Source organism: Scleropages formosus, chromosome 15 (genome assembly GCF_900964775.1).
Source record: "Scleropages formosus chromosome 15, fSclFor1.1, whole genome shotgun sequence".
Lineage (NCBI taxonomy): Eukaryota > Metazoa > Chordata > Actinopteri > Osteoglossiformes > Osteoglossidae > Scleropages > Scleropages formosus.
This window is the reverse complement of record NC_041820.1, coordinates 8,761,770-8,773,656: the sequence shown is the minus strand read 5'-3', so window position 1 is coordinate 8,773,656 and position 11,887 is coordinate 8,761,770. Positions and strand designations below refer to the sequence as shown.

Here is an 11,887-nt window from a genome sequence, read left to right as displayed (position 1 = left end):
ACTCGCTGTACCACCATGCTGCCCATTTTCATGCACTGGCTTCCATAATCCATGAAAAAATCCCCAGTCCCCATTACATGTATGGTTAATGCAGCAGATGGTAAATAAGGTTGATGACTATTGTGACATGTGTTCAGCAGGTGATCAATGAACTGGGTTAGTGGCTTAAAATTAGGTATATATAAAGGAGGCTTTGAGCAGCTGCTGCCTGCCATGGACGGTGTTAGCGAGGAAATTCTGCTGAATATTTATTGCATTTGTGACATTTTTATTTCTGTTTCCTGCTTTTATTATCATATTCAGAATCCTCTGAGGCTGAGAAGGTTGCAGTGCATTACCCAACAATCTCTAGTATTGGGAACAATTTCTGTCTCTTTTCATAGATTTATAAATTCCACCAACGTTAAAAACAAACAAACAAAAAAAAAAGCCACTGTTTTACCTGCATTCTCAAAAAAAACACATTCATACATTATAGCAAGTTGTTCAGGAATTTATTTACCTTTTTTGTACAACAGATTTTATCCTTGTATGTTCTATGTTCTTTATTTCACTAAATCATATCAACATTCCATTATATTTTAAAGGAAGAGGTTTATTGCTTTTGTTCATGTCTGATCTATTTATACCCATGTAAGCGCACTGCTGGATTCTTATATTCTAGAGAAAACCCCAGAGCTTCTCACAATGGATCCGTTAACTTCCTTCAACGAGCAACAACCTACAAAAAAAGGCACAATTATACAATAGAAAATGTGCATCAATTTACATTTACATTTATTCATTTAGCGGATGCTTTTCTCCAAAGCGACGTACATCTCATGGGAGGAGATCAATCAATGCATCGGTGTACGTTTACATATGCATTCAGTACACCTACTGTGTTTACTGACTGCCTATAAATGAAATCTGACCTGCAAGTGCTACTGCAAGGTGGAGTTCCTCTTTCAGCAGCTGTAGAACATCTCTCACCCCCTTTTCACCCTGTTTAGAGCAGTAGCGTTTATATTAGTATATATGTTCCGCTTTCTAATTCCACACTTTAAAGGACAATCACACGCTGCCGTTCCAAGTTGTGTGTTGTGCCCTAAAAATGGTTGGCACAAAAGAATGCAGATTTCCAAACGAGAGAAAACTTACATCGCAGGCGAGTCCCCAGAGAACGGGACGGCCCACGAACACCGCTTTCGCACCCAAGGCCAGGGCCTTCAACACATCAGTCCCCCTTCTCACCCCACCATCCAGGAAGACCTCCACTCTGCCTCCAACAGCCTCCACGATCTCCGGGAGAACGTCAATCTGTAAAGACGCAAATCAAGGTTTTCACGACGCCGTTCCTGCTCGCGTGTTGTCCCGTAATTTCTCCAGGCTGCACGGCAGAGAAATGAGGCGAGGAGTAAAGGCCATGTGTGATCACTCACTTTTGCACCGGTGCTATTGTATTATTGTTTCCATGGTTACAGGCCCTTCTGCATTGGGAAGGAAATGACAAAGTCCCTCTGGCCCTCTTGTCCATTCCTGATAAAAGGTTCTGCTGATACTCACAGTGGCTGGCACACCGTCCAGCTGTCGAGCCCCGTGGTTCGAAACAAGTATCCCATCAACCCCGTATTTAAGAGCCTCCTTTGCATCTTCGGCTGAAACCAAGATTGAACCGAGCGCGGCAAGTTATTTTTAGGAGTAAAAACCAAAATGGCAACTGTTACCTAAACGGAAGAAATTTTCCGTGCTTCTATTTTTACATTGTCAAGGTATTTTGGCGATACTTTATATGCACCATTAGGAAACATGCAAAGATTTAAACAGCAGGGAAAGAAAATAGCTCTTCCGACACTTCAGTAATAAATCACATCCAATAAGGCATTTAAATATTAAAATTTTTTTATAATGACACACGATATATTCCTCTTAATTATATTGTTTTATTTCTGCGGTTATATAAAGGCCAAGGAAAAATACATATCTATGCTGTAAAAAGGTGATACTCTGTAGGCGTACGTGATTTCAGTTCCAGGATGTTTACGGGGCTCTCAGAATGAGTTCATTATCAAAATGTGAACTCTGAGGCAGTGGGGATATATAGAGTGTCAAGAGGTGAAAGGAGACTTTGTACTGTTGAAAACCAAGAATTCCATCAGCCTAGTTAGAGACTGAACACTCACCCCTCAAAACTCCCTTTAAGACCACTGGCAGGGTTGTCATTTTTTTCAGCCAAGCAATGTCTTCCCATTTTAGGGTGGGATCGATGGCCTGAGCGACGTACACCGCCAGGCCGCTGTCCTCGCCGTACCCTTCCTTCGAGGAGAACGCCAGATCAGGGGTTTCAAAATTAGCCATCCTGAAATAAAATCGGTTAATATTTGTGTTGGAGCTTTGAAGTCATTGGCAGGTTCGTTTGGGAGCTCCCCTTCCGAATATTGCTTCCTTTTCTCAATAGCACCTTGTTGCCTCTTTGCACGCTTAATGCGCGCGGCCAAGAAAAAGAGCCTCGAAGGGTTGAGAAGTTCAAGCGGTGACATTCAAAGCAGAAAAGGTGCCACTGTTACCAAAAATACGGTCCACGCGTAAAGTTTCTGAGTCATCAGATTGCAATAATTCAGCCGGAGGCCCGAAAGAGGAAATGAGCAAGTAGACAAGGAGAGGTCCCTCTCATGTTGGATTCATAAAAAATCTGGACGTTTCCTTGAGCGAACAGCATGCTATAATAAGTGTTAGTAAAGACAGACCCTATTAATTTATGGCTGTAGGTTTCCCACATTTTCCAAGAACGCAGGGAGGGAGTTAACTATTTCCATAAATATATGGAACGATTCTAGGACTCCGATGTGCGCTCAAACCAAGGTAAAATTTCAAAGAACCGTTATACGTGTTATTTATTACGTTGAACTGAAAGAAAAACAGGTCGTGACTACATCACGTTTCGTTAAATCGAATAAAATTCCATCCTGCGTTGATTTAACTTTTCCTTTTAACACTCAGCTTTTCCAGCGTCGCGGACGCTCTTCGAAAGTGAATTTTGTTCATTGTTTGTTAACTTGTGGGAATTGATACATTTTATCAAAATAATCTCAAATGTGGTTGTTAAAATGCCGGTCATGACCGATTAATATGATATTAATGGTCGAGAAGAGGTGCGCCAAAACAGCATGCCAGCTCTTCCCCTCCATACACTTATTTTTTTACGGGTTATGCACTGCAGACTTAAGTCCTTTTACACATTTGCGATCAAAAAGGTCTGATAGGTTGACTTATCCGTTGTTTAGACTTTTCACTGACTTCTGAAACTCCGCTGTTTGACCGTGACGAAATAACACTGAATTTTGTTAATAAAAAACAGATGTTACTCTTCACTCTTTTTGTGGCTCATGGGCTTGGCAGGGCTGGGAATCCAGTTCTCTGGAATTGTGGCTGGACCGTCTGCCTTGACACTGGATGTTTGTGGCTTCGGTACTGGAACCGCGTCATACCGCGGACTTTAATTGCAGCCATGGCCTCTCCTTGAGGCTGAGCGATTGAGATGTGCTCTGGAGAGGCGATGCTGACCTGCAATTGACGGCTAATTGCAGGCGATACGTGAAGCTCACTGTGCGGCGAGCCGTGCCTTCGGCCGGACCGTTATTATATTGACCGACACATCAAAGTCAGAATCGTTATTATATCGGTCGTTATATATTGACCGACACATTCAGTAAAGACGAAGAGACTGACTGAGCGCTCTTTTCTTTAAGGGTGTTACTCAGTTTCTTTCCTCTTGTCTTGGTCAGGGTTGCTGTGATAGGATCCTGAGCAGGTGGCCCCAGACCTTCCTTTCCCCAGCCGCAGTCTCCAGCTCCCCCTTGGGGGGCCCCAGGTGTTCCCAGGGCAGCTGGGAGCTGTAATTTCTCCAGCAGATCCTGGATCTCCTCTCAGTGGGACATACCTTGTATAACTGCAGCAGGAGTTGACTAGGGGGGCATTCTTACCACATGCCTGAACCATCTCCAGAAGAGCGGGGGGGGGGGGGGGGGGGGCTCTACGTAGAAGCTCTTCCAGCCCACCAAACACTTCATGTTTACATTTATTTATTTAGCACACACACACACACACACACACACACACACACACACTTTCAGAACCGCTTGTCCCATACGGAGTCGCGGGGAACCGGAGCCAACCCGGTAACACAGGGCGTAGGGCCGGAGGGGGAGGGGACACACCCAGGACGGGACGCCAGTCCGCCGCAAGGCACCCCAAGCGGGACTCGAACCCCAGACCCACCGGAGAGCAGGACCCGGTCCAACCCACTGTACCACCGTGCCCCCCTATTTAGCAGACACTTTTCTCCAAAACAACTTCCAATGAACTCTATGTAGTGTTATCAGCTCACACACCTTATTCACCAAGGTAACTTACACTGCTAGATACACTACTTACACTAGGTCACTCATCCATACATCAGTGGAACACACTCTGTCACTCATACGCTATGGGTGAACCTAAATGGCATGCTTTTGGAGTGTGGGAGGAAACCAGAGCACCCGGAGGAAACCAACGCAGGCACGGGGATAACTTACAAACTCCACACAAACTGAATGGGGGTCAAACCAAACAAACTGTTACTGCAGCACTTTCAGATAAGTAGCTTGAACAAGGGAATTACAGCAGGAGGTAGAATTCAAACTGACAACCTCCAACATGGGAGGCAGCGGCTTTACGTTCACGTTCATTCATTTCTCAAAAGTGACTTGGAGCGTATTTACCCATTTATACAGCTGGGTAATTTTAGTGGAGCAATTTCGGGTAAGATTTGAACCTGCAACCTTTGGGGACAAAAGCAGCAGCTCTAACCCATTCACTTCCGTACCTACTGCCCCGGGCAATTAAACGAACAATATCTACGAATAATATGTGTACCTCTCTATCTGTCAGTGAAACGCACTTCTGTTTACCCTGAGCTGTATGTCACTTTGGAGAAAAGCATCTGCTAAATAACTAAATAAATGTCACATACTACTGATTTATGTGTTTTCTGGAGCCCTGCCTCCCAGAGCGTAGCTATATGGCTGAGGGGGTTCCCAAACACAGTAGCACCATTTCTTCAGTCCTGGTGGCTGAGGAACTAACTTAGAATGTGATTGAGGGGCACAGTGGCACAGCGGGTAGCACTCAGGCCTCATAGCTCCTGGGACGTGGCCTTGGATGTGAATTTTCCAGGGAGTTTTCACGTTCTCCCTGTGTTCTGTGAGTTTCCTCCGGGTGCTCTGGTTTCCTCCCACACTCCAAAAATGTGTTTCAGCTGTTTACTCTAAACTGCCTGTAGTGCGTGTGTAAATATGAGCGTGTCTGATTGCCCTGTGATGGACTGGAATCTCTTCCAAGGTATTCCCTGCCTCATACCCTATGCTTCCAGGACAGGATCTGGACCACCGTGACCCTGCACTGGACAAGGAGTTTTGCTAACGGATGGATGGATGGATGGACAGTACAGCTGGAAGAAGGAACAAATGATATAGGAGGGCCCACCTTAAATGAGCGGGAAGTTTGAACCGGTTGCGCACGTCATTTCGGCGTTTCCCTAGGTAAGGCGTGTCCACTGTGAGGAAGATGGCCTTGTACCCAGCCTTCTCGGCTCTCCGGACCAACGACAGGGTGAGGTTGCGGTCCTTGTAGATGTACAGCTGCATCCAACGCGCTGCATGTGGCGCTGCTTCTGCCACCTCCTCGATGGTAGACGTGGCCCAGGAGCTCAGCATCATTCCCGTCCCGAGAGACCTGCATGCTGAGGCAACAGACTGCTGTCATCAAAATGTTTCTCGAACAATAAAAACAAAATATACATATATACAGTATATATAAATATATGTGTGTGTATATATGCATATATACTGTATATAAATACATATATTTCAATTTATATACAAACACACACACACACACGAATTTCTTACTCAAAGCACTTACTGAACAAAGTAATTTTTGACACAGTAAATGGTAAAGTCCATGATGAAATACTGATCCAGGTGTCAAATCCTGCAAAATGCTTCCCAAAAAAATAGACAAGGCAGGAACCCCATGCCCCAGATGACAGCTCCATGGCGCCACCACGTGGAGAAAATCTTCACTCTGATCCAGAACTGAAAAGATTTTCGAGTATCCCCCCCCCCCCCCGACAACCCCAGGCTACGCAGCTATGAGAAATGTCTTTTCAGATCTGTGAATAAAGTGCTAATGTTCAGTTTTCATTGCAGCTTTAAGTGAGAAGTGAATGGATGTTGTAATTTGTAATTCAGCCACAAGTTTCAGCACCACAATATAAAGACTGGTAATTAAATTTACAGCTCAAACACGGTACCAGTGGGCAGTAATTGCAAATCACTTATTTTCGGTGTAACTCTAAAGTATTTTTAACTCATGTCACCAGCCATTATTTACAGCTGAAATGCAGGAAGGCCGACGGTCTGCGGCCCACGGATCCCCGGCAGGCCGTACCTCTCACGGTCGCCGTCTCGCCGTCAGGATGGGCCATTCTCTGCATGGCGGTGGCAGCCACGCACACCGGCATGCTGAGCTGCTGTCCCAGGACCGAGACGGAGAGGTCCACATTGGAGACATCTCGCAGCACACGGGGGTATAGCCTCCACCTTCAAAAGAAGAAAAATCTTTTTTTAGATATATATATATATATATATATATATATATATATATATATACACACATGTATGTATGTGTATATATACGTATACATACAGGTGGTTCCCGACTTGCAATGGTTCGACTTAACGATTTTTCGACTTCACGATGGTGAGCTGGCAATAGACATTCAGTAGAAACTATACTTTGAATTTTGATTTTCTTCTCAGGCAAGCGATATGCGGAGTGATCTTCCCTCATGATGCTGAGCAGTGAACCGCATCTCCCAGTCTGTCACACAGAGGTGTGTATCAGGTGTATTAAATGCATTTTCGACTTCTGATGGGTTTCGCGGAACCCGTATATATACCTGACTATATACTTGTGTGTGTGTGTGTGTATGTAATCCAATTTCAATAAGCACACACACAGTTAATCACCCATTCACACAATAAAGGGAACTTAGGGTCACATAATTCACCTGAACTGCTTGTCCCTGGACTGTGGGAGGAAACGGGAGCACCTGGACGAAACCCCTGCAAGCGTGGGGAGAACTTCCAAAACTCCACACAGACCGAGCGGGGATCGAACCCCCGTCCTCTCACACCACCATACATAATACGTATATATTGTATGTAAAAACACAAATATTAAGGAAGTTTTGCATTATGTTTCAGGTACCTTTATGGGTGGCTGTTCCTTTCGTGGCAGTCAAGGAGACTACTGACAGCTACTGGCAGCATGAAAAAATGTGAAGCAACTGTGTCAGAACCTGATTTACTACATGTGTTTGCATGAAATTTGGCCCTTTGTATCGTTCCGTAAAGCATCATAATACAGTTATGCGCAACAATGTCAGCTTCCTACTTCAATACACACACCATATGTTCTTTTATGCAGCAGGGAAGAAGTTCCGCTATGTGTGCTGTACCTTCTTCTGAGGAAGTAGGAAAGACCCCCCCATTACCCTTCCAGAAAAACCACTGTAGAAGGGTATTTAAAAAAAAAAAAAAAAAAAATACTGAAAACCATCTCTGACACCTGTGGTGCCGGTGCTTGTAAACGTATTTACTTGGGCACGGACGCACTTACCTGGAAAAGGCGGCGACGTTGTCAGCCAGAGTCTGCTGCTCATCGGCTCCAGAGAAGTAGTAATCGAACACGGCTTTCGGGAGCGTTTCCTCGGCCTTCTTTTCGTAATCCCTCACGCACACGGGCACATCAGACATGTTTCTGCTACCGAGGGCACCGCGCACACCTCTCCCTGCACGTTTCTAACGCGGGCGGCAGAGGCGTCTGTCAATGATTGACACCGCGGTACTTCTTAAACTCGTGTTTATCTCATCAACAGACTTGATGCAGAGCTTTACTTGTAGAACATTGTGAAATCCGCGGGTACTAAAGCACCACAGTTTTACGCTAGGGAACCCAGTTTTTCCTGGATGAAACAATCCATAAACATGGTATTATCACAAGTCTTCAAAAGAATTACAATATTCACAGGTAGCAACGTCGTTGTTCTCTGAATTCGGCCCGCAGCATGTACTGTTCAGAGACTAATGGAAAAATCCTCATTTTTTTATGAAGCATTTCCAGAAAAGCTGTACTCTGTTGGATCAACGCGTCGAAGTTTGCTGTGTCTTAAGGGGGTCCGTTAAGTGTGATTTCAGGGTTTTGCTGTAACAGATTTTTAAATATACACCTTCAGAAATGTTGCGCTTTCAGATGCTCGTCGCTCACTTTTATTTCAGTTTTCTGATCAAGTCACAGTGTCAGTGGGAAATTAATTTTTACCGAGTGTTTTCAGTTCATACAAACTATGGAACTAAGGCGATGTGGAAATAATATTAACAATAATTAATCAGTCATAATAGCTGACACACGCTAGTGTTTCTGGCATCCCTACAGGTAAACGAGCAACTCTGCCAAAGGGTTCAAAGGACACGTATAAATCATTAACATTTCTGTCCGCTTTTCCAAACGAGACAGTTTTGCTCAGTGTAGTTGCACAACTATTATTCCATCAGTCTCTCTTTCCCAAGCAGGTTAGACTGCAGTATTGATTTTCCAGCCAAACACAGAAGGAGAAGGGAAGAGAAAAAAAAAAAAAATCAATGCTGTATAAGGTGTTTAATATTATTTAGAGCTTAGACCTACACTTAAATCCACTTTCAATTTTTCACCCATCCATATATTTCATTTCCCTGGAGTAATTTTGGTTAAGCATCTTGACCAAACACACAATAACAAGGCCAAGCCTAAAGGAATATTAAAATCAATTTAAAAATTGCTACTGCAACATACATTAGTCATTTAACGCAAAGTAGTATATAGTAAGGGGGTGCGGTGGCGCAGTGGGTTGGACCACAGTCCTGCTCTCCGGTGGGTCTGGGGTTCGAGTCCTGCTTGGGGTGCCTTGTGATGGACTGGCGTCCTGTCCTGGGTATGTCCCCTTCCCCCTCCGGCCTTACGCCCTGTGTTGCCGGGTAGGCTCCGGCTCCCCGTGACCCTGTAGGGGACTAGCGGTTCTGAAAATGTGTGTGTGTGTGTAGTATATAGTACAAGAATACAGTCGTTTTGTAATATTTTGGTACTCACTGTATTTAAAATACATGTAAATTTGAAAACACTTGTGGACGTTATTAATTTTCTCTTGACAAAGCACCCGTGCTTCTCGCAAAGCGCTGAACAACTTCGGGGACTTGTTACCGAGAAACTATTTCTGCGAACACCCAACAAATTCTGATGAGTGTAGGAAGCAGCCTGTCGATACTGATGGATTACCCACCTCATCCGCTTTATATAACTGCGCTTTGCCGCAGCACCCAGCTCTCGAACCCCCACACAGACACAAAGGATTACACCAGAAAAAAGGGGCAAATTTAACAGAGGACCAAAACAAGACTCATTTCTTGTGATTAGAGCACGAAAGACTTTTAGTACATTTTCCCTCCTCGTAAAAGATAGAAACTTGCATTAGCTTGGATTTACTCTACTCATTCTTAAGATAGTTATTAATTATTACCATTTTAAGGTGAGCAGCACTTTTCAAAATAAATTCGTAGTAACTGAAATGAATAGAGATCACAAGATGGTATCATAAATAAGTTACTTGACAGAACTCAGCAGTGCATTAAAAGCAAAAATTATATTTTAACAAACAATGGAATAGATATTTTAAAAAAGATCAAACTAAGATGTTTACACATATTTTTTTTTACACTGACAATGGCACTGAAACTGAAAATATGTTCAGCCTACTATTTTCACAGCAGATCATTTCTATAGGCATGTATTCCTTTAAAATTTATTTTTGCAATATTAATGTCATCTACACACACTAGTATGGTATGTTTTTTGGACAAAACACAAACTCAGGTTCACTGACATGTAAAAATCTGTATGAAAAATAACCACAATGGCTGCAATATAAAGGCGGGAAATGGTAATTTCCTATAATGTATATAAAATACCATCAGCATACAGCTGACTCTACCAACTCGTCTTTTATAACCAAATTACAGTACTGAAAATGTTTATTAAAATTAAAAAAAAAAAAAAAAAAACAAACATTGTTTATTGCGTCAGTACACAGAGTAAGCGGTACTATGGCACTCAGAATTCACTGGGACAAAACTTGGCCTTTATAACCTGGATAATACACATCCTTGCCAAACACAGAAAAAGAAAGCAAACTTCCATGGCTCACCACTGCTGAGATTTAGAAGTTACAATCATAAGAAAAGACAGGATTAAGATTGGGGGAGGGGGGGGGGGTAATGAAAAAAAGCATGTGGCCATTACATTTGGTCTATCTCGTATGCACAAAGGATGGAATAAAACTGAAGAATACTGTACAATTAATTTTTCTCGTGTGTTCGATGAGACAATTGTCAACATGTCAATGCTATTGAATGTAATGTCTTAGCTCCTCTACTTCTGGTTTTTACATAACCATATTTTATCTCACAGATATTGAATACTTTCCTGGAATACTATAATACCAATAAGACACTCCTGCTCAAAGCAAAAAAAAAGGTATAATATGTCAAAGCACATTTTAAAATACATTAAAATGTAAATGCATGACATATGCAAACAAAACTGAATAAATATGAAAATCAATTCTAAATAAAATAAATAAAATATATTTAAGGGCACTTAAGCCACTTTAGGGCCCTTCATAAAAGTTACTGAGCTGTCTTTGAATTACATATACAATAATGATTGTCATAAAACACCAAAAATAAAATGATAGTTATGGTTTTTTTTTTTTTCTTTCTTTTTAAACTAATGCACATTTCCCCTTCCCCAGTATAATCTCATTGTGATATAGGTAACATTTAAACTTCAAAAGCCCTAAAAGTAAGTAACCATAAGAAAAAGAGTATCTCAGATACAATAATCATAGTTAACTCAACTGCATAACAAAACAATAAGACCTATGCTTTGATGGAGTGTTGTCAAGTCTTAAAAATATACATCATCTGCTGACTGAAGGTACTAAGGACGCAAAGGATTTCAAAGTGTTGTTTCTGAAATTTGTGTTGCACAGTCCTTTTTATACTCCAGGATGATACTTCTATTTTAAAATGTAATTCCTGGTAGAGCTGCAGCAAACAGGTAAATGCTTTACATTTTCCACATGATCAGGCTAGAATAGAGTGATTCATGTTAAGGAAATTTCATTTTTCTTTTTATGTTATTGGAGTTATGTATTACAGGTGGTCCTCTATTGACAATGCTTCGACTTATGAATTTTTTGACTTTATGATGGTGAGCTGGCGACAGACATTCAGTAGAAATCGTACATCGAATTTTGAATTTTGATTTTTTTTTTCCCGGGCAAACAATTTGCAAAGCAATACTCTCCAGCGACCCTGGGCAGCGGCAGCGATCAGCATCTCCCATTGTGTCACGACACCTGTATTTCAGATGGGATCTCACTGTATTGCTCACTGTTATTAGTTTCCCAGTGATTTTGACAGCGGGTGCTGCCCTACTAGACCTGACAGAGTTCAAGCACTTGTCCCAGGCTTTTGTGCTAAAATCATAACAGGATGCAAAAACATCCATACATCCAGCAAGGTAAACTTAAGATACTCAACTTTTAACAGTGCTAGTTAAAAGCAAACTTCTGACTATCAGGTAAAACAGAATTTCATCTATATACATTTTTTTTTTTGTTACGGTTTCATAAGTATTTTAATTTTTGGAGAACAGAGCCTCCAAAATAATAGTGAAAAGGACTTGTATATAGGCAGGCTGGTGTAGAATG

The 11,887-nt window shown here is 42.2% G+C and overlaps 1 protein-coding gene across 1 annotated transcript; it reads right to left on the bottom strand.

The window, feature by feature from the left end:
* Positions 1–483: 483 nt before the first annotated feature.
* On the bottom strand, positions 484–7,891 carry hao1 (hydroxyacid oxidase (glycolate oxidase) 1). The gene is made up of 8 exons (XM_018730800.1): positions 7,702–7,891; positions 6,469–6,620; positions 5,503–5,758; positions 2,163–2,338; positions 1,546–1,637; positions 1,141–1,299; positions 915–984; positions 484–721 (listed from the first exon to the last, which is right to left on the bottom strand). The coding sequence occupies exons 1-8, from the start codon at positions 7,836–7,838 to the stop codon at positions 654–656; spliced, it is 1,110 nt and encodes a 369-aa protein (XP_018586316.1). The 5' UTR covers positions 7,839–7,891; the 3' UTR covers positions 484–653.
* Between the last annotated feature and the right edge of the window lie 3,996 nt (positions 7,892–11,887).

Bases quoted from the DNA above. Each gene is read 5' to 3' on its own strand.
- hao1 (XM_018730800.1), bottom strand. From the start codon at position 7,838: ATGTCTGATGTGCCCGTGTGCGTGAGGGATTACGAAAAGAAGGCCGAG. The intron at 2,339-5,502 runs GTGGGCCCTCCT...ATTTTATTTCAG, and splicing joins AAACTTCCCGCTCATTTAAG to GATGGCTAATTTTGAAACCC. The intron at 985-1,140 runs GTAAGTTTTCTC...TGCTCTAAACAG, and splicing joins TCTGGGGACTCGCCTGCGAT to GGTGAAAAGGGGGTGAGAGA.